Source organism: Parasteatoda tepidariorum, chromosome 1, assembly GCF_043381705.1.
Source record: "Parasteatoda tepidariorum isolate YZ-2023 chromosome 1, CAS_Ptep_4.0, whole genome shotgun sequence".
In the NCBI taxonomy this organism is placed as follows: domain Eukaryota; kingdom Metazoa; phylum Arthropoda; class Arachnida; order Araneae; family Theridiidae; genus Parasteatoda; species Parasteatoda tepidariorum.
In genome coordinates, this window is record NC_092204.1 from 4,704,223 (window position 1) to 4,726,785 (window position 22,563).

At 26.8% G+C, this 22,563-nt stretch overlaps 2 protein-coding genes across 4 annotated transcripts in view; one reads left to right on the plus strand and one right to left on the minus strand.

Moving 5' to 3' along the window:
* Positions 1-802: 802 nt before the first annotated feature.
* LOC107450405 (regulator of microtubule dynamics protein 1) lies at positions 803-14,954 on the minus strand. Of its 3 annotated transcripts, none has more exons than XM_016066190.3 (10): positions 14,848-14,954; positions 14,265-14,374; positions 14,069-14,171; positions 12,128-12,369; positions 11,938-12,027; positions 9,684-9,739; positions 9,421-9,508; positions 7,672-7,702; positions 4,366-4,499; positions 803-1,103 (listed from the first exon to the last, which is right to left on the minus strand). In XM_016066190.3, exons 2-10 carry the CDS (start codon positions 14,355-14,357, stop codon positions 1,065-1,067), a joined length of 876 nt encoding a protein of 291 aa, XP_015921676.1. In that variant the 5' UTR covers positions 14,358-14,374; positions 14,848-14,954; the 3' UTR covers positions 803-1,064. The 3 variants fall into 3 exon arrangements, with proteins under 3 accessions (XP_015921676.1, XP_015921675.1, XP_015921677.1); XM_016066189.3 differs by having other exon boundaries at positions 14,821-14,953; XM_016066191.3 differs by having other exon boundaries at positions 14,756-14,913.
* Positions 14,955-15,073: 119 nt separating this feature from the next.
* Positions 15,074-22,563, plus strand: part of LOC107450406 (E3 ubiquitin-protein ligase CBL) — a 36,965-nt gene continuing 29,475 nt past the window's right edge. Inside the window, exons 1-2 of the mRNA XM_043051399.2 lie at positions 15,074-16,152; positions 21,478-21,624. Coding sequence (XP_042907333.1) covers positions 15,599-16,152; positions 21,478-21,624 — 701 coding nt within the window. The 5' untranslated portion in view covers positions 15,074-15,598. The remainder of the gene's footprint in view (positions 16,153-21,477; positions 21,625-22,563) is intronic.

Here is a 22,563-nt window from a genome sequence, read left to right on the forward strand (position 1 = left end):
TGAAATCGAATTGAAAAATCTTTTTATGGTGGCTAATATAATCAAGAAAAGAGTTCATTGTCAAAAACTAGTTATATTATCATGATCATGTAAAGTCTTTGAAAATTATTTTGCATTTTATCAATGTATATAGTGCTTAAAAAGTACTTTAAAGGTGCTTATTTTTTGTTGATGAAAGGTATATGTTTTGTCTCATTTTTGAAAAAGGAATGTTGATTATCTCCTTGTATTATGTGAAAACATGCTTTTCACATTGTTCTATTCAACATTTTCACAATCCATTCTACCAAAATCTATTTTTGTGTATCGTTCGTTAGCGTATGAAACCACCAATAATTTTACATGTTTGATGAAATATTTACGAGTCCGCACGTGCATCTACTAAGCTGGATTTCATGAGATTATTGCACTCTCACATTCAACTCTGCTGCATTTTCCAAGATATTCTAAATTTTAGGTTTCATTTCCCACCCTCTGATATCGAATCGAAAAATCTCTTGATCATTTTATAATGATTAGTTATAATCAAGAAAATGAGTTCTTTGTCAGAAACTATTTATTTTATCATGATCATGTAAAGTCTTTGAAAATTATTTTGTATTTTGTTAATATATATAGCCCTTAAAAATATTTTTTGAGTGCTTAAGAATATTTAAAAGGCGCTTATTTTTTGTTGAAAGACTTGGCTATCCACCCTGTTTAACTTATTCAAAGTAATTTGTGAGCTAGCTAAACTACCTAAAAGTATGCGCTAGCACAAAAATCTTAAGTGTGTTAAAAAGGTTCAATATTAAAAAAAATATTGAGAAAAAATATTTATTTGTATGTATAAGCATAAAATTCATATAAAATATAAATATCAAAATATCTTCTTTATAAAATAAACAATTGAAGTAATACAATTTTTTTATAATGTCGTCAAAAGTTTGATATTAAAAAAAAGATTAATAAAAAGTATTTATCAGTATGCATAAGCATAAAATTATAAACTTTATATAAAATATAAATATGTTCTTAAGAAAATAGAGATAAAATAAACAATTGATAGAATAAATTATTTTTTTTTATAATGTCTTCAAAAGTTTCTCAGCCTCTTCTCGTGCCTGTAATGAAAAAACAAATGTAATATTGCATGGTTAAGTTTTCTTTGTGCTGGTAGAATTGAAACAATGCAAAGTTTTCTTTGCATGTAAAAGAGAATGAAACAACATAATTAAAAAAAATATAGCTTTTACCAACATCTAATGATTTGAGCAATTCAAATGCGGAATGCTGATATTTTTTTATGCTTATCAATATTTGGTCAAGAAACTTGGAAATATTTTAAATGAATCACACTCTTGTATGCAGTCTGTGTGGTATACCAAATATCAAACAATAACTAATCAAAATAAAAGGTAAAATAATTTCACTAAGTAATATTGACATTCAGTTACAGCTAGGTTTTATAAAACTGTTGACAGTCGTAACATTAGTCTTGGACAGCAGAGATTAAATAAGAATTCTAAATTTAAAAAAAAACATGATTGGATTTGCGGATTATGTCACCAAATTTTTCTAAAGCTACTTGAAACTGCGTGTTTGGTTTGTTTATAGTTACGCCTTTATTCACAACTCAAGTATTTATGGGATCTCTCTGGTTCCCTACCTCAAAAATAAACTCACCAACTTAACACATAACATAATTAAAAGTGAAAAAAAGAATTCTAAAAAAATTATCAAACAGCAGCTGTGACCATAGCAACGCATGTGCACTGTTTACTATTACTCTTGAACATAGTCGAAAATTGTGATGATATCCAAGTACGGTGAGCACGCCATTAAATTCAAAACAACACCCATTTTGCCAATGGGTAATAAGAATACAGCAAATAAACAAACATTTGTCAATCAGACAGACGTTGTCTGTGAATGATGATAATGTTCATAGTTGCCAACTTGCAGAGAAAAAAATCCAGTAGATTTTATAAAATAATATAAATTTCATGATAATTGTTGCATAATGTAATAAATATTTTACACAAAGGGAATTTTAGGGATTTTTATAGTCAATCAAAATAGAAAAACTGCAATATTTTTCCAGTTATGATGGACATCAAATGAACTTGAAATGTTATGTATTTATGTTAACTGATAATTTTGAATAGTCGTAGGCATTTAATTCATCAAAGATAGTTTAAATATTTTCATTTACCATTATCATACTCTATTAATTTAAAAAGGGAGTTCTGAATAAAAATAAACTGAACATTTTAGGACAAAAACAATTTTAAACTGATTCTTATAAATAAGGCTAGCTTTATTATATATAATACTTATTTTACTACTCAAACAAGCAATAATCTGTGCAAAATTTCTTTTTCAATAGGGATTTTTTAGTAAACTTCCTCAATTTTAGAGATTTATCTAAAATGTACGAAAATCAGGAGAATTTTTATTAAACCAGTAGGCAAGGAGAAACTGGAAAAATCCAGTAGAGTTGGCAGCTATGGATGTTGGTTTATTACAATTAAAACATTTGTTCACTCAAAATTTTTTATTTTACAAACAAATGAAATAAACATATGATTTTTAATTTAAATATGCATGGTTTTAATGTTGGAGTAAAGGTCTAAAACATAAGTTTCCTGTGTTGCAGAAATAATTAGAATTATTCAGCCATTTTTAAAAATTTAAGAATCCCTTTCAAGTATTTTAAATTTCTTTTCTAATTATATTATAACAAAATAAAGCTATTGATTCGTTAAAAAAAAGTGTGCAACTTGTAAAACAGGTATTTCCACAGTTGAAAAATAAAAACTGCAAAAAACTTTTCAAGAAGAGAAATTTTTTCAAAATACAAAATTTTTTAAAATTTATAATTCAGATATTAATGCGTATAGATTTAAGTAATTTAAACAGACATTTTTGCGGGTGATATCATAACTTAAAATGATATCTGTAATAATTATTGTTTATTCTTAAAGTCTAGATCTTGAATCATTTAGAATGTATCTTAAAATGATCAGACAATCACCAACTAAATTATTAAATTTTTTTTTAAAGCGTTATTCATCTTATTTCATAAGCATGCTCTGGCATGAATATATTCAATGAGGTGTTTGAAAGGTCAAGAAAGTTTGAATATTTTGTGAATGGTTTTATATTTATTACCTGCAGAAAGAATAAATTTAATAAAAATTATAGAGTTACTTTTATGAATGTAGAAGAAATTGGCGAGAATTATAATTAATCTATTGAATATTTTGTATATATATTAAAGTTAAATTAATATTAAGGCTTAATCAAATTAATGTTTAATTAAATTAATGTTACAGATCAAAACTTTTTGAAAGAAGATTCATTAACAAATTGAATAAAAATTGGTTTTTTACTATCTTAAATAGAAGCTGAGTTATGTCTATGCATGGCAAAGAGCAGTTATATGATTAATTTACAGTGCAAATAACAGGGGGGAAATATAAAAAAAAGTCACCAGTTTGTAGTCAATCATGTTAACACTAAACATACCAACACTTAAATATATACCTATTTCTACCATACCTGGTCAAGTAACCGGACTTTATGTTTCTTGATTGAATGTATGAAATATAGATGTTAGGAAAGAAATAAAGTAAAAAAAAACTATATTTTAATTTAACAAAATTGTATATTGGCAATTTTTATGTACGACAAACACAGAGAATAAGAATTTTTAATTCATTGCTCATTCATTCATTCATTTAATTCATTTTTTCCATATACAGGGTGTTTCCATTGCACATTTTCTGCAAATAAATTTCTCCTAATTATTATTATTTCGATAATTCTTATAATTGATATTATTTCTGTAGGCACATTTAAAAAAAAAAGCATGTGTCCTTCAAGGTGCATAGTATTTTTGAAAAGTGCTTGAAGGTGCTTATTTTTGATTTACGTTTTTTAAAAGCTTTTAAAGGTCCTTTTTTTTTATTCGGGGTTTGTAAAAAGTGCTTAATTTTCTATTTTTTAATAAGAGATTTTTTCTTTTCTTTGCCATGACGATTGTCGTTCTCAATTACCAAAAAAGCATGATTTTACCAATTTTCTCTGCAATATTTATCAGAAGCTAGTTATTTTATCATAATTACGCAAAACTTTGGAAAATGTTTTTGAATTTTATTGATTTTATATTTATAAATTAAGAACTTTAAACGATTAGAAAAAAAAAAATTTATTACTGCACAGATCCTAATTATGATTTTTTTTGGAAAGTGATTAAAAATATTTTTTGAGTGCTTAAAAAGTACTTATTTTTCGTTGAAAAATCTAGCCACGCACTCTGTTTTCATAAATTCCCTAATGAAATGTAAGGTAATCAATTATTGCATTAAAATAACATCTCACTTTTTGATCATCTGGTGTTTTGACTGGATACTCTAAAACCATTTTTAGAAATTTTGTAGCTTCATCTTTGTTATTCATCTTCAGGTGGCATTTTCCCATCATAAGTAAATTCATACTGTAGAACAAAGGTTCAACTATAAAAAAAAGTTAAACTATTTAAACAGACACTTATCAATCAATTATTTTTATTTATTGATTTTTGTATTTTATAACTGTCGTTGGACAGCTGACCCAATTTTAGGTTTACGACTATCAATGGCTTCGGTTAAGACTTTGAGCTTTAGAAGAATGAGGAAAATATACCATTTTATCGCCCAGGAACAAATTTTCTTATAACATACATGATATGCATGTTTAATATAAAACAAACACATAAATGAGCAAGTTATTATAATCATCATAGTTGGCTAGGCAGCCCAATGTGGGCCAATGACTTCCTCTGAACATTTCTCCATAACAACTTCCGATTTATCTTTGATCGCCAATTCTTTTCATTAATTGCAACAAAAACATTTATGGTATATTTTTCTAGAAATACAACAGAAACCGGGATACCCTGGGTGGTAAAGCAGGCCCCATGTCCAAGAGGTCATAGCTTCAATCTCCGCTGGTCGAAGACTCCCTGTGTAGCAAATGGTAACCGATGCACATTAAATCTGTTGAGTCACAATGTCCTCCATGTTCCCATGACAAATCATACCTCTGGGGGTACTGATCCAGGAGTTTCTTTATCTACTGGATTGGTTCAATATCACAAGGCTACGGAGTTGAACATTTGTAGTCGTAAACTCAAAATTGGGTTGGGTGTTCGAGGACGGTTATAAAATAAAAATACAGCAATGTGAAAAAGTTGAATTAAGATTTCATCATTAAATTCTTTGTTTAAAAACTAAGAACGATATTTGTTTCGGTTTCGAGTTAGCTTTTTCTTTTACAAAAAACTTATGTTTTTATAATGAAGCGGCAATTAAGAGGCTTTCTATTAGACTTTAGTCTTCAATTTTTCCTGAAAATATGGTAATTGGAAAAAAATTTTTTAGCTTTAAAATTTCCTTTAAAAAATTAAGTTCAATTTTTATTTCTTCTGTTTTGCTTTTGTATATAGTCTTCCTTTTTTATAGGCATTTTTATAATAGCGCTGTATTTTTAAAAGCTTTTTTGATCAACATTTTCTCTTTTATTATTTTCTTAATAATTTTTTTCTGGAAAATATTTTTGACATTTAAGTTTTGTTTTAAGAATTAAAGGATATTTTTTTTTTCTATTTCATTTTTTTTTTCAATATTAGAAGTTTAGTTTCTTTTTTTTAATAGCTGTTAGTTTTTCTTATCTTAAATATTTCTAATTATTTTTATTATCTTAAATATTTAGATTGAAGTTTTTTTCCCTTTATATTGCAGCTAAGTTTTGATTATATTTTAATAATGACGAAACTTATTTCTATAAAAAAATTATTTTTGAATGATTTAAAATAAAAAAAAAGTTGCTATTCGACTGATTTTTTTTTAGCGGAATGTTCGGTATTTGACTAAATCACTATTTGTTACATCCCTACTTTTAACTACTAAAGAAATAAGGTTCTAATGCAACTAATTTTTCAAATTTAATTAGTGCAAAACTGAAATTTAATGAGACTTCACAAGTCTGTTAAGGGAAGCAATAAAAATGTCTCTGTAGCTACGACTGAACATTAGCAAGAATCATGTATTTAAAATCATGTAAAGCTAATATTCAAACAAACCATTACAAATAATAGATTTCACTTTCATTCTGTCACATTTTCACATGCAGATGTACACTCTTGAAACATTGATGTTATTTCAAAGGAAGGGAACATATTTTCAACATACAGTTTCTTAGAGGAAATAAAAGAGCAATAAATACTCAACACAAATGTAAGTATTTGATAATTTTGTAGTATTTCTTGAACTAAATATTTGCTCGATATTTACAAATTAAAAAAAGGTTTTATTATAACAAACTGGTCATGCATACCTGCCAACATTGGAGAAATAAAATAACAGATATTTTACTAACCGACCTAATTTTGGATTTACAACTACTGATGTTCAACTTTGTAGTCTTTTAATTTTGAACCCAATCCAGAAGACAAGGGAACTCCTGGATCAAGTATTGGGAGAAATTTGCTTTGTGGGGGACTTTTTTATGGAACTAACCTGCATTTGAGTTTCCTTTCTGCATAATTTTTTGAAAAATGCAGAATTTCCTCCTCTGAAGAATTTTTTTTAAAGATGTCTTTCTTGAGCATCAGAGCAAAAAGAAATAATCATAATTTTTCTATTGTCATTTGAGATTTTAAAAAAAAATCGGTAACTACTGGCTTCAGCTGGAATTTCAAATTAATGATATAAAATAAAAAATTCAGAAATGGAGAAGTTTTGAAGGATCCTTTCGCTCTTGAAATGATGATCTTTCTTTCATTATTTTTTTCTTTGAAGAACACCATATTTTACATACACTTATTTGAGTATCTCTTTTTTAAAAGAGTCCTATTTGCGTTAATCTTGATCTATAATTTAGGAGTTAATGTACAGATTTTGTGATTTTTAATTTATGTACAAATTTGAATTTGTGTAATGATTTACGAAATTTGAAAGAGGAAATACTTAGTCATTTTTCCGCATACAAAATGCGAGAATACCGCCTATTTTATTAGAATTAAAAAAATATTTTTACAACTAAATTTTTTTATATATTTTTGTGCCATAATTTCTTAACTGAAAGCACAATGTTTCTGTTACTTTAAATTAATAATTGTTATAATTAAAAGTATCTTAAGGCAAAATATTAGTGTCAGGGAAGTTGGTCGGAGAAAGCCTGAAAAAATTCTGCCACAGGATTTTTTCCAATAATTGTATGAAATATGCCAAAAATTGTAAAGTGGACATGAAAACAAGTTATAACGTGTCCCAAGAAATGCGTAATACTACAGCAAAGAAAAAAGATAGCTAGTGGCAAAATAATAACTTTAAAAACATAGGTAAAAAAATTTCTTTTCTTTTTTATTTGTAGCTCAAAAAGAAAATGAGAATAATTTTGAGTATCATAATATATCTTAGCTTTTCCATGATGCAGGTGTTTGATCAGTCCTAATTATAAGCCTTAATTGTTCAAAGATAACTTTTCTTTGTTTTTAAAAAAAGGGGATCTAAAAATTCCTAAATTTTAGGTCCTGAGAGCCCACAATTTTGAAAGACTAATGGAATCTTAACAAAAACTCTTAACATAACTTAAATTGGTTAATGTTTCAAATTGAAAAGTATAACAAGGAATGAGGTACAGTACCTTTTTCAGCAGTTTCAAAACAACTAAGAGCCTAAAAATAATTTATAAGTATAAATAATAACAAGAATGAATTATTCATATACAATATTAAACTAAATAGATGTCAACTAATTGTTGAAATAAAATTATGGATAAACTTTTTTCTTCAATATTTTTCACTATGAAAATTTTAATTCTTGGCCATAGATGACGCCACAAGAAAACAAGAACAATCACACATCTCTGCCTTAACAGGCATACAAAAACAACAACAACTAGGAAAATTAAAAAACAAACAAACATGATTTAAGCACCTTTGTCTTGAAGTAAAGCTTTTTTTATATTACCAGAGTTGATAAAAAAAAAGAATAAATAAATCAACACTGAGAAATCATGCTTAAAATTTAAAGGCATGTATCGACATAATTAAAGAGCTTTACATAAGAACCAGGCTAGTGATATTTTTGGGAAATTAATGAATCAGAGAAAATAACATAAAGTGGTTGCTTCAATATGGATATGTTTAATGTAACAGAAATGTTTTTGCCTTCTGTCTAGTCTTTACACAATTAATTGTGTGATTTTTATTTCAAATTAGGTAGTGGTAAATAAAATAAAGAAAAGAATTATTATTCCCACCTACTAATAAATGGGTAATAAAATAATTTTGATATAATTTTTTTTCGTTCTGAAAATGCAACTTACTTGGTTCTACCACTAAGTTTTTCAATTAAAATAGCTAAAATAACTTAAAATTTTCTTTAATCGAATATTGTAACTTGTAATTTTTGGTGGCTTTACATTATTGAAGCTCGTTTTTTTAAAGTTCATATCATTGGAATAAAGATTAAATGTATTTAGCATCATTTGGTATGACATTATTGCATAACTTTTACTCCTGCCATCAATTTTTATAATATTTTTTATGAAATTAGTGATCTGGATACAGAACTTAATTTGTAATATGCCTTAATTTGTCTTAATTTATAATATGCATTGATATTAATTATGGAAGTATTTGTCGAATAATTTTCATTTAATTGCATTTTTATAATATTGCATTTCATACAATAATGTTAGGTTACCTATAACTGTTGTTGAACTACTAATATTCAACAACGCAGCCTTGTAATTTTAAACCCGATCCAGAAGGCAAGGTAACTCCTGGATCAAGTATTGGGAGAAATTTGTCTTTGTTCTGACTTTCTGATGACTTGGACTTTCTGATGGAACTAACCCACATTTCAGTCACATGGAGAGGAAAACCATGAAAGTCTTCAACAGTTAGCCTGACAGCAAGGAGACTCTAACCCATGATAAAGCTACCACTCAGGATATTTTACGCTAGAGCTGCGGTCAGTGCAAGCCGGGTGCAAAATTCGAATTGACAAGCTATTGCTGGTATTGAACCCGGGTCACCTCATTGGGTGGCGAGCACTCTATACCCTGAGCCACCAAGGCTCCAGGTTACAAATAAAAATGTTTTTTTAAATGAATTTTTTTTATTTTTATAATATGATAAAAATTACTATTAAGGTCATTTTAATGCAAAAAGTAACCACTAATACATTTACCTCGAGTGCTCAGTGGCTTCCAGATAATTATTTTTTTTTTAATTGTTTAAAATGTTCAATTTTTGAAATAGTTGCCTCATGTTTTAAGAAGAGGCCACTGTTAACAATGCTATCACCATCCAGACAAGAAGCAACATTTCCTAATTTTGCAAGAATATATTTTTCAAATTAACAGACTAATTTTTGTAGATTATACCTCCTCATAAGTTGAAGTAGGTGGTGAAGCAAATATTGCTGCAGCTACTTTCCTCTGATACCATGGCATATCAGCAAAAGTATAACACCTATATAAATATTATTGTAGAATTAGTTGTATATTATAATGTTTAAAAACGAAAAAAAAAATTAATAACAAATTTACAAAGCATATTATTCAAAATAATGATGACTGATTATGACTCATTTTTAAATAAAGTTCTCATTTGAGAATCGTATATCTAGACAAAAAATTAAAATTACCATTCTCCAAGTATGTAATAAGAAGTACCATCCTTTGGATTCAGTTCAATTGCCCGCTATAATGTAAAACAAACTTTTTTGTAATGCAAGTGTATCAATAATAAATATAAAAAGATTATGCAGTGCAATTTCAGGATAATTCCTCCAGACATGTAAAAGTAATAGAATTATGAAATACATATTTAGGTAGCAAAACTGATCATAATCTGAGTTTAATTAAAAAAATTACAACTTCACAAAAATAAATTAGCGAGTTATCCCTTAATAAGCCTTATTGAAAAGTTTCCAATTGCTTGCATTTGACATCAGTTTTTATCAATTTATAGATTTGTTGATTTTTATAAGCTCTTGCAAATTTTGAAAAATGCATAATGCAAAAAATACTTTATATTTATTATAATACTTTAATATTTGAATACTAATTTCAATCAGCCATTTCAATGGGTAAATTTTGTAAACGAATAGTAATTTTTTTGTTGCATAATTTCATCCTTCAAGTATGTTGTACCATGAATAATTCAGATATATTTATTGTATGATCAACCAAAAAAGCTAAAAAAAAACACTGAGGCATATTAGAAACAATATGAATGTTTCTAGGGCTGTAATGTGACAGGATAAAAAAGACCTATTATCAATGTTTCTAGTTGGATACTCAATTTGTTCTCTCTCGGAATCTTTCAGTACATAAAAATTCAAACACTAACTTTCCCAATACAGTAACAATATGTCTCATGTCTGTTCAGTAATTCGTATTGATTTTGGATAGCTCAAACATTTACAAAAGTGCTTGAACAAAATTCAAAACTAGAAGAAAATAAACTAGATAAAATAAATATTTGGTAACACACCTTGATTTGCAACATTATTTTAATATTTTGCAACACATCTTCGAAAATAAACGTTAATTAACAGATCTGATTCTAGAACAAATAGCGAATATTAATTATAAGAATAAATATCCAATACTTAAATATATTTTTTTGGTGATTATTTTTACAGATTTCTGGAAATAGATTTATATGGTCATTCATTTAAAAAAAAAATCAAATTATGATTCTATTATAAATCCTGATATTTAAATCTAGTTTTAAGATTAAGAAAGAAGTTCTCAGATTTAAGAAATCTCGGACTTTTAAGGTAATTTTCCAACAAATTTCTTTGAATGCATAGCTTCATCTATAATTCCTAATAATCCCTAATAAATAATAGACAGTTACAGTAAAACCTCGCTACAACAATATTTTGGGGACTAAATAAATAAATTGTTGTAGAGGGATACATTGTTTCATCAAGGGCCTACATACTTTGGAGACACAATAACATTTTTTTTAAAAATTTAAATGTTATACATGTATTAACTATAAATATATTTATATATTACCTAAAATATTAATTTGCAGAGTGTTAATTATGGTTAAATATTAAAAACAATTGAAATAAAATCGTAAACATACCTAAAAACCGTTTTTATTGAAAGTAATCTGATATTTTTGTTTTTCATTTTTTCGACTGTCAAATTAACCAAAAAATTATGCATTGAAGCCAAAGTACGAAAATGTTTTTTGTTAGTGAATGGAGCTCCACCCATCCTCTACAGAAAAAAATTCTCTTTCAGGTGTTAATGTGATGCTTGTGGTCATCTGTAACTCATTATCAGCTTTTAACATAAAGGAAATGAAATTAGATAGGAATATTACATCTGTGACTTCTTAAGAGATTAGGGAGGCAATTCCAAGAATGGAAGTTCTTGGCCTGGTCAGCTATGAGTCTTTTTTNAATGTGATGCTTGTGGCCATTTGTGACTCATGATCAGCTTTTAACATGAAGGAAATGAAATCAGATAGGAATGTTACATATGTGACTTCTTAAGAGATTAAAGGAGGCAATTCTAAAAATGGAAGCTCTTGGGGTGGTCAGCAGTGAGTCTTCTCTTGTCAGAAACGACAGAAAAAATGGCAAAAGATGATAAAATAATATTTTTTTTACATTATTTGAAAACCAATTATAAATAGAGAAAATAAGGTTGAAATTTGGAAAAAAAATCACTTTACAGGGGTTTATTGCTACAGGGAATATCGTAATATTGAAATGAGTACGACATTAATTCATATGCAAGTTCGCCGGGTTCACGAAACAATATCATAATAAAGGGTTATTGTTGAATTGGAATCATAGTAGTGAGAGTTCATGGCATTAAGAAATCAAACATAGTTAAATTGTTAGTGAAAAAAATTAATATTTCAATACAGACCTTCATATGCTTCTTAATATCAAAGCTATGAATAATTCTTTCTTTTGTACTTTTGTAGCGCCAAACATAATCCAATAAAATAGCTTTCCACTGCAAGAAATCAGTAATAAAAAATGTGTACAAATGAGACAAATAGTATAATCAGTAGGAATTAGATTTAACAAAAATATTAATTTAATAAAATAATTACTTTGTGCGCAGCCCAGCACTGCTCATTAATTTCTAGTGCTCTTTCAACTATATCAAGAGCTTCTTCTAAACTTGCTAGCCTATCTTTATCATTCTCATTCCGAGAATTTTCAAATATTGATCTGGCAACTCTCCATAAAATTTCGGGATTGTCTGATGTTTTATGTGAATAGATAACTGAATGAAGTTGTCCAAACTTAGCTTCATCATATAAATTATCAGCTTCTTCAATAATGATCTTATCTACAAGTTTAAGAATAATATTCATAAAATAGAAGTAGAAAAACAAGAAAAAAATTTATAAATATTTCTAACATTTCCATGAAAATCTTAGTGATGATGTCAGGTTTTAAACCTGAAAAAATATGTTATTCAGTTTCTTGAATAAAAATTGTAAATTATCTACTTACAGAAATACTTAATCAAATACATTGAAATTCTTTTTATCTTTCTTTTAAACCAGGGTTAGTGTTTTGGCTAGGAGATGTGGGTTTTACAGTTTTAAACCGACAAAAACTGTGAGAGTGTCCAGAACCTTGAACTTGGGTAAAAAGTAAAAATTATTTATAAAGGTGTAACCATTGGAAGCATAATAATTACAGATATTAATCATACTTTGATACATTTTTATAGAATTTGCTTTAACTTATTAAAGGAAAATGATATAATAGGAAAAATTTTAATATTGAAGCTTCACAATTCATTGAACAAAAGTGAATACCCAATCTTTTAAATATGAATAAATGTGCTTTTAATACTGATAAATTATGTTTTGCGTAAGGATAAATAATGCAATATTAAAAATAATAAACTTATTTCAAAAGAAAAAAAATTGTTTTCATTTTGTTTCTTATTCAAAAATTAACCTTTTATTTTTCACAATATTTTTTTTCAAAAATTGTGACGTAATTTGAATAAGACGGTTTTGGATAGTTTAAGACAGTTTTGAAGAGAATGGTTTAAACACTGGTTTAATCCATTCTGTCCTGAACCTTGCCAACTCTGTTTTAAACTAAGATTATTAATATTCAATTCAGTATTCAACTTCATAATATTGTATAAAAGTGGGATTTCTTTCAATGTAACATCAATCACATTATAAATAAAGTCATAATGCATCATGATTTTATACTGTAACAGCATGCTTAGAAACCAATTAAATATTATTGCTGCTATAAATAAATGGTTTTATCTTGCATTTTTCCCATTGTTAAATTAAATATCTATGGTAATTATTTATAATCCTGGCTTGAGCAGACAATAATAATAAACTAATTAAACTTTTTTTAAAAAAATATTTTTGTGCTTTATTTGAATAATCATTTCGGTAATCATAATTACTAACATAAATGTCAAAACTAGCATTCTATATTTTTTTGCTTCAGAAATTTTTGAAAGGTTTACCATAAGAAATTAAACAACTAAGACATAAACTATTTTTGTTCAACATTACAAATGTAAAAACTGAAATGGAAATAAAAGAAAACATATAACTTTAAAATTTTTCAATTAAACTTAAATATTACATAATTTTTTTCAAATTTATTTAATTATTGGTAATGTAATGAATTTAAGTACTGAAAACAACTAAAATACTGAAAAATAACAATAACCTGATTTGTCATTGATATCATTTGTCATACAAATGATAATATTGATGTTCCAATGATGTCATATCATATATTTCTTTAATCGAAAATTTTTCAAAGATCACTATTAAATATAATATTAATTACCAACACAGACATAATCCATTTTTGATTAACATTGCAAAGGTAAAAACTAAAATGAAAAAAACAAACATATAACTTAAAAATTTTTAAAATCTGTAACTTGAATTTAAATGTTGCAAACACTTTTTTTATATTTTTTTATAGGTAATGTTAAGACTTTAATTTCAGAATAAAACATAAAATAAAATCTGAAAAACAACAATAATAACCTGATTTATCATTTGTTAGAGCTTTTATAAACAATAGAGAGGAAACCAATGAAGGCAGAGTATATTTCGGATTGGAAAAACTTGAAGAAAGTTTTCTTATAAACTGTAATTTAAAGAGAAAGTATTTTAAAAAAAGAACAATGTATTTAGCACACTATTTGTAATAATAATAAAATAAAAAAATCACAAAACTTACAGTTTTATTCTGGTGTTGACCACATTTGATAGAAAAATGTCTTAGTAAGTTTCTGAGCAGAATTCCACGTTGAAACAATTTTATTGAGTTCATTTTAAAGCTTGTATTTTCTGAAAACATATCAAATGAAAAAATCTTTTATAACTAACTATTAAAAAAAATCGTACAAGATATAAATTAATTTTTAATGTGTTTGTAAAAAAGTTAGAAAACCATTAAAACATTTATTTATGACAATTGATTAGAACAGGTTGAAATATATCTTTTAGTTTCCTCAATAATGGTAAGAGCAAATGTAGCATAAGTCAACCCTAACTAGTCAAATAAATCATAATTCTTAGACATTGTCATTTGACTCCACTAATGCAGACAAAGCAAATATAAGCAAGAATATTGCTAATATTCAAATGTATTTTAAAACCTGGTTTATGCTTAAAATAACGGGAAGGAAAGCTAATTACGGAAATTAATTTTTTCATGGAACAGTTTACATTTTTATCAAATTTCTAATTGATTGAATTAGTATCTTGTAAATTTTAAAATTTTCAAGTCTTACATTTAGAAAATTAATTAACACAATAACCTTTGTAATACTATCAGCTGTTAGAAGAGGCAGCTGTTTTGTTTACATGAGGGAATCGTTTATATTAGTTTTAAATGGTTCTCTTTTTTGCGCTTATAGCTTGCATACATATTGCGATTGCCTATCTAAGGCTTCATTTCTGCTTTCAAATTATACGCTTCATGCACGAACTCTAAATTTTGATTGGCTTTTTGTAATGTGTGTACATGTCATATAAACTAAGAGTATAATTTTATGCTTCTTTTTTGACAAAACAGTGCATCTTATGAGAAATAGTTATCAAATCTTCTTATAAAGTTCGTAAAACCAGCATTAAGGAAATCCAGCGTTTAGGAAAAAAGACGCTACAACCCAGGAAATGACGCTAATCATTTTTGCTTTCTTTTGTAAATACCAATAAACTAGTTTAGCAAATAAATAATGATTATGTAATATTTTTCGAGTACATGCTTTTCCTTTTTTTTCCTTAGAGCTTTCAAAGTTAACAATGAAAATTTATTTGTTTTAATTGTAAAAAGTGGCTCCCGGAAATAGTAAATAGTACACAAAAATTAGAATATTTTTGGTTTTGATATTAGTTTTCTTCATTCCCTTTGCTGTTATTTAGAAGAAGTAGTGTGAAATTATTACATAGAAAGGAAGGGTAAAAAGAAGAATTTCATTGAGTAGTATTCATTGACAAAATGTGAATGAATCGGAGGCTAGCCCGAAGAGGAAATAGAGCAGAGCGAGGGAGGGGGTAAGGGAAGTAATGAAAATGGCGGTCAGTAATCGTTGTCGGAATATGCAGGCAATGAATATATCTTCGATATTTAGCCGCCTTCAGGGTGCGTTTTCTGAAGCTATGGCGACTCCAAAATTTGTGATTGATCGAAGGACTATCGAAAAAACATGGAAGTTAATGGACAAAGTTGTGAAATTGTGCCAACATCCCAAAATGAACTTGAAAAACAGTCCTCCTTTCATATTAGATATACTTCCTGACACGTATCAACATCTTCGAACAATTTATCATAAACACGAAGATAAGATGAATATTCTGAATGATACAGAATATTTTCGAATCTTTATTGACAATCTAAATCGTAAGTGTAAACAAGCCATCAAACTTTTCAAAGAAGGCAAAGAGAAAATGTTCGACGAGTCGTCTCACTACCGACGGAATCTAACGAAACTTAGTTTAGTTTTCAGTCATATGTTGTCAGAACTGAAAGCCATTTATCCGAATGGAACTTTTTCTGGAGATGGCTTTCGAATCACCAAAAGTGATGCTGCTGACTTTTGGAAATCTGCTTTTGGTGAAAGGTAGAAAACAGTGTTTACATGTTCTGTTACTTTATGTTTGACTTCATCTTAAAGTCGTAACTGACTTTAAATGCAGTTTATTAATGTAACATTTATGTATGGCAAACATTTACTTACCCTATATATTTAATACTTGTTTTGCTTGCAGGTTATTGAACTTAATACATACACATTAACATTCTGTATTCAACCCAATAATTAATCCTACAATCTTAAAATTTTGTTACATTCTAATTTGAATATACTCTATGTGTGTTCATTGGGCATTTATAAAATCAAGCTGTTAAGCAAAACTCATTAATATTTATAGTTTATTATAGGCCCCAACTATTCCTTTTAAAGAAACCTAAATAATGAAAATCTTATTTTTGATATTTAATACGTTATTCATTATCATTATTTTTTTAGACTCTAGGATTTTTTCATTTTATTAATATCTGTAATGCTGAGTTTCTCAGTAGGCTTCTCAAGTATATTGTGTAACAATTTGATCTGAAAAGTTATGCAAAACTGTACATAAGTTTTCTCTTTTTTCTTTCTTCCAAGTAGAGTGAATTAAATTGCTTTTGGGGATATTTCATTATCATGATCTGTTTTGTCAATTACAATTGTCAGGGTGCTTCATGCATTTCAAATTAGTAAATTTTTAACTTCTAAAAATTTTGAGGTTTGCTATATGAGTTTTACCTTACTACTTGATCTCCTTATGTTAATTTATTTGTTAGTTTGTTGCAATCCTTTGCCCAGAAGTTTCCATGACTCGGTGATTATTCTGCTGTTGATTACAATATGGAAATCTTCGCTTGCTGTTGTTTACTTATCAATTTAAATGATAGATTTACCCTTAAGTTCCCAAAAATAAATTTGATCATTAAATAAATATGATAACTTTGATAATTTTTTTTACATTGCTACCGACTTAGTGTGTGCATTTTTTACAAATTCAGATACTGTATCCAGAGCTCATTCTAAGCAGGGTAAACAGGGCCAAGCACCCTGCTGCCTTTTTAGTCAAAAGAATCCACCCTGTTGCCTCTGAAGTAAATTAGTGCCCTGATATAATAAACTCCATACACTTTTTGCCTTTTCTTTCCTCAACCCTTCTTTATTTTTTTCCCAAACTCTGCAATGGATTTCTTAAACTTTTGTTATTTTCAACTCTTTTTCTTTCATTTGTTATTGCTGTCAATACATAGATTTATATGAGAAAGGAATGTTGTTGCACTTGTCTTTGAAAGTTTGCAGTTACTTCACTATCATTAAATCATAATTATTATTAATCATTTTAATTTTTAAATCATAGCTACAGACACTTTAAAACATACATTTATTAATACATGCATGCATTTTAAATAAATTACTAGGCTAATTAGCTCATTAACTCCGTATATATATATGTTAATTTATTAATAAAAATTAGTAATTAATATGATTGCTCTGCTACTTTTAGTAAAGTACCTAAAAAAAAAATGACAATGTTTTTTCAATTGAACGTGTAAAGCCCATAGAAGGAAATTATTGCCTTTTTAGAATAATAATGCCCCTTTTTTTAAACTTTTGTACCCTGTTCTTTTTTCTTACTAGAATGAGCTCTGCTGTATCAACTTTCAATGGATTTTGAATTGGCTTTCCCTCAAGTATTTAGGATTTTGTTTTATCCAATTTTGGTGGATTGACTAGATTTTAAATTTATCTGATAATGTCATTTAAGAGACAGGAAAAAAAATTCGTGTTTAAAATGTTAGGCAAGACTTGTTTGAATGCTATAAAAAGTACATGCACACAACATAATTCAAATAGACAAAAACTAAAACTCTTAAAATGCATATGTACCAAAGTTTTCAATTAATTTGATGTCAAACCAATAACTAACTAAATAACATGCGCACGGCATAATTCAAATAACTCAGGCAATATCTAAAACTAGAACTCTTAAAATGCCAAAGTTCCAAAAATGGAACTGTTGGTTTTGAATAATTTTTTTTTATTAATTTGGTGCCTGACCAATTAGCCTTTTAAGATTCCGTAAATTTTGTATTTATTTCATAAAAGCTAGATTTTTGATAAACAATACTACAAAAAGAAAGAAAACTAACAAATTGTATAAATTTTTAAAATAGGTAAATAATTATATAGAATCGGATTTAAACTGAAGATAAATAATAATTAGTAACGTAAATTTTAAATGTGTGAAAAATGTTATTCGGACTTCAAGCTATTGTTTTTCCTTTTTTCGCACATTGGCATATAAATAGCTAGGAATTACCTATCTTTTTAAAATATTGAATAAAAGTAATATAATTAGTTGTTATACATGAAAATAAGAAAGAATGGGATTAGAAAATATAAATTATTGACTGATTTTTCTTGCATAAAAACAGAACATTAACGCTTTTTGAAATTCAAAATATTTATGATAATTCAACAAGTAAAAGTTCTTAAGCCCTTACAGATGATGCTTATAAATGGAGATAATTATCAACTAATCATAACATAGGATAGATTAAATGAAGATATTAAATACTTTATCCATTAAGTTTTTTTCTTTCTGCTTAAAATGACTTACTGTGGTATTGTGAGAACAAAGAATATTATCCATCGAGTTTTTGCTTTCTGCTTAATATCAGAGCTGTTGTTTTGGATGTCCTAAACTGATTTTGGACAGGACACCTGGGTTTTATTGTCTTAAATTGACTGAAACTGTCTCAAAGTGTCCAAAACTTTGAACTTTGGGTAAATTCGTAAAAATCCTTTATGTGTAACCATTGTACACATAATAATTTCATAGATTAATAAATATTTGAACCTTTTTATACAATTTGCTTTAATTTGATAAAAGGAGAATAATATAATAAAATGAGAAAAGATTTATAACTTTGGAAGCTCCACATTTCAATGAACAGCAAAAATGAATACCTAATCCTTTAAATATGAATAAAAATGCATTTATTACTGATAAATTATGTTTTTGTGTAAGGATAAATAATGCAATATTAAAAATAATATTCAACTTTTTCAATAAATCAAAAACTTGTCTTCATTTTGCTTCTTGTTCAAAAATTAACCTTTTATTTTTTAAAAATAGTGACATAATTTGAATAAGGCATAATTTGAGTAAGGATAAATAATGCAATATTAAAAATAATATTCAACTTTTTCAATAAATCAAAAACTTGTCTTCATTTTGCTTCTTGTTCAAAAATTAACCTTTTATTTTTTAAAAATAGTGACATAATTTGAATAAAATGCTTTTGGACAGGACAGTTTAAACCCTGGTTTTAACTGTGGATTAATCCATTCTGCCCTAAACCTTGTCAACTCTGCTTAAAATAACCTACTATGATATTGTCAGAACATAAAATATTATCCATTAAGTTTTTTCTTTCTGCTTAAAATGACTTCCTGTGGTATTGTGGGAACAAAAAAAAGATATTGATTCTGTAAAAATAATAGGATTAATAGTTATAACATAAATTAATTAAATTAAATTTATAAACTAGTATTAAATTCCATTTTTTTTTGTCACTTAGTTAAATCAATTTTATTGCTGAATGAAATTAACAAGTGACAAGATGACCAAAATTAAGTGGGGAAAAAATTTAAACAATGCAAATGCTTGTGATTATCACAATTAAATTACTATTTTAATTTAATTGCACTTTTTAAACATAAAATAACATCTGTTCAGAGAAATAAATATGTTGCATTACAGAATATGAACAAAAATTATTTGAGTGTCTATTGAATTGTCTTATTAGATTTGATGGTATGGTAAGTATAGTTTCCAACTAAAAAAAAATACTTGTTAAATAATATTTCTCATACATGAATGATTTTTACTTTTATGAATGAAATGAGTTAGAAATTATTAGTTAAAAATTAAGAAATTAATATTACCTATATTATATAATTAGTCAGTTATGTTAGTAACTCAAAAATTAGTTTAAAAAGGCAACAAATTATTGTTATAAGGCAAAAAAATAAACTGAGTAATTGTATTATTTTTTTTCTAATGAGAATTAAAAATTCATTCACAAAATCACTCATTTTTTGCTTTGCCTTTTTACTTTTTCTATTAATATCAATTTTCAGAATTTTTGCCTTTCATTGGGTTAAGTTATGGCATACTTCATGATTTGAAAATGTAAATAATATGCTGAATTAAACATCTATTTTATGGTTCAAAAGCTTATAATTATTCATACAGCTGTAGCATTAATTATAGTTTATAAACATGGAAGATAATAGCTAACCAACTATTCCGTATCTTTACATTGTTTTAAAAAAATTTATGATACTTTCCTATTTGCCGAGTGGAAGTTAATATATTAAAAATTTTTTCTTTTTTTGGAAGATCCTTTTTGTTTTGTGTTCTAAAAGGGGAAAAAAATAAAAAATTAAGAAAATAGTCAAATTAACTAGTGCCTGGCTAACGGAAAAGTTCTTAAGCTGTTTAGTTTGTACCTTGCGTAAAATGTTTAAGGCTTGTCCATACCTGCCAAGTCTCCTGTTTTTTAATCTGTATTTTACAACTGTAATGACAGACTGTATTTTACAACTATCTCCTATTTACCTATATATTCTCAAATTTCTCCGTATTTGTTGAAGAAATTTAAGGGAAAAAAATAATAATTTCAAGACAAAATATCCACTGATGACAAAAATATTTCTAATTCCTCAACAGATGGTGCTATTGCTAGTATTGTAATATGTCGAGTGTTATTAGAATTGTTTAAGTCGCGACGTGGTGGCTCACGAGATGGTGCCTTCCAATGAGGTGCACGCAGGTTCAAATCCCATCTGGGACTGGTCAATATGAGTTACACGAATGATGTGTTATAGTCTCCTTGTCAGGGTAATCGTGGTAGGCTTCTATGGTTTTCTTCTCCATGTAACTCAAATACAGATTAGTTCCATTAAAAAGTCCTTTAAAAAAGCAAATTTCACCCAATACTTGATACAGGAGTTTCCTTGTCTTCTGGACTGGGTTCAGAATTACAAGGCTGTGGAGTGGAGCATCAGTAGTCATAAACCCAAAATTGAGTCGATTAGTAAAATTTCTTTTATTTTATTTCTCCAATGTTTGCAGGTATGCTTGCGTAAAAAAATATGTGTTATATAAATACTTTCTTTAGAAAATTTATATTTTTGTTATAACTTCAAATCTTTCTTTAAAATAATGCAGTTCTTCTGATAGTTTTTTTTAATTTTATTTTAAGGATTATAATCAATGGTTAAAAAATCATTTAAATCACTGGTATTATGTATAAAATATTTATTTTTAATTAAATTTATAATTTTAACATTGTTTTTTAAATTTTTTAGCACCATAGTACCATGGCGTATCTTTCGACAAACTCTTCATCAAGTTCATGCCATAAGTTCTGGTTTGGAAGCTATGGCACTTAAATCCACTATAGATTTAACGTGCAATGATTATATATCTAATTTTGAATTTGATGTCTTCACCAGGTACAAATATTTTGAAACTTTTATGTATTAAAAATGTGATTTATTGTTTGAAATCTGTGTCTATTCATTCCTTATGTATATATTCACAGGCATATCTATAAGTTAAAATATTAAAAAAGAACATGGATTAAAATGCAATAAAGAATAATGAAAAGAGAAGAAAAAAAATAATTAAAAAAAATATATAAAAGTAAATTATATTAAAAAAATAAAAATACATAAAAATAAATTACATTAAAAAAATTAAAAAGAAGCAGCCAGAAAATAAAATAATGAAAAGATATAATCTTGTCATCAGCTCACACAATTATATCTTTAAAAAAGGAGTGCTATCTAATATTGCATTAATATAGCCAGAACAAAATATATCAATACAATAGTGGGAGCAGCGCCCAAAAATTTTAAACAACAATAGAACCTATTTAGTAAAAAAAATATATAAAATAAAACAAATAAATCAAAAATAATAAATAAATATTTTATTTTAAGAATTTTCTACTTTTTTCATTCAGTTTTATTATATTTTTTTCTTCACGTTTTCTCTATATTTTAAACTTATTTTATGTTCATTCAGCATCTTCAAAGAAAGTTCTGTATTTTCTTATCTACGACAAACGATTTTCTTGACGCCACAATGAGTAAATAAAAGCAAAGTAGTACTGGAAGAAGTTCACAAATGCCGAATTTTCTCTTTAAGGTTTTCTAAATAAGGTTTTCGTTTGAAAGACATTTCTTCCTTACATTATTTCTCTGGAGAAATTTTCTTCTAATAATCTTATTTTTGTTTGTTCATTTTATTTTGACTTATATATCCCAGCATTTGAATTATATATCCCAATTTTTACTTACAGTATTTTAAAGTTTTGATTCCTATTCACTCAATTTATTTTTAATAGTTAACAATACTAATGCAATCGTTAAAAAGCTAAAAATTGTCAG

What these genes read in the sequence shown, in the direction of transcription:
- LOC107450405 (XM_016066190.3), bottom strand. Translation starts at nt 14,357, where the DNA reads ATGAACTCAATAAAATTGTTTCAACGTGGAATTCTGCTCAGAAACTTA. An exon ending in TCTAACAAATGATAAATCAG is followed by an intron (nt 12,370 to 14,068) that starts GTTATTATTGTT and finishes TTAAACTTGTAG; the next exon opens with ATAAGATCATTATTGAAGAA. An exon ending in TTTTGAAACTGCTGAAAAAG is followed by an intron (nt 4,500 to 7,671) that starts GTACTGTACCTC and finishes TTTTTTTTATAG; the next exon opens with TTGAACCTTTGTTCTACAGT.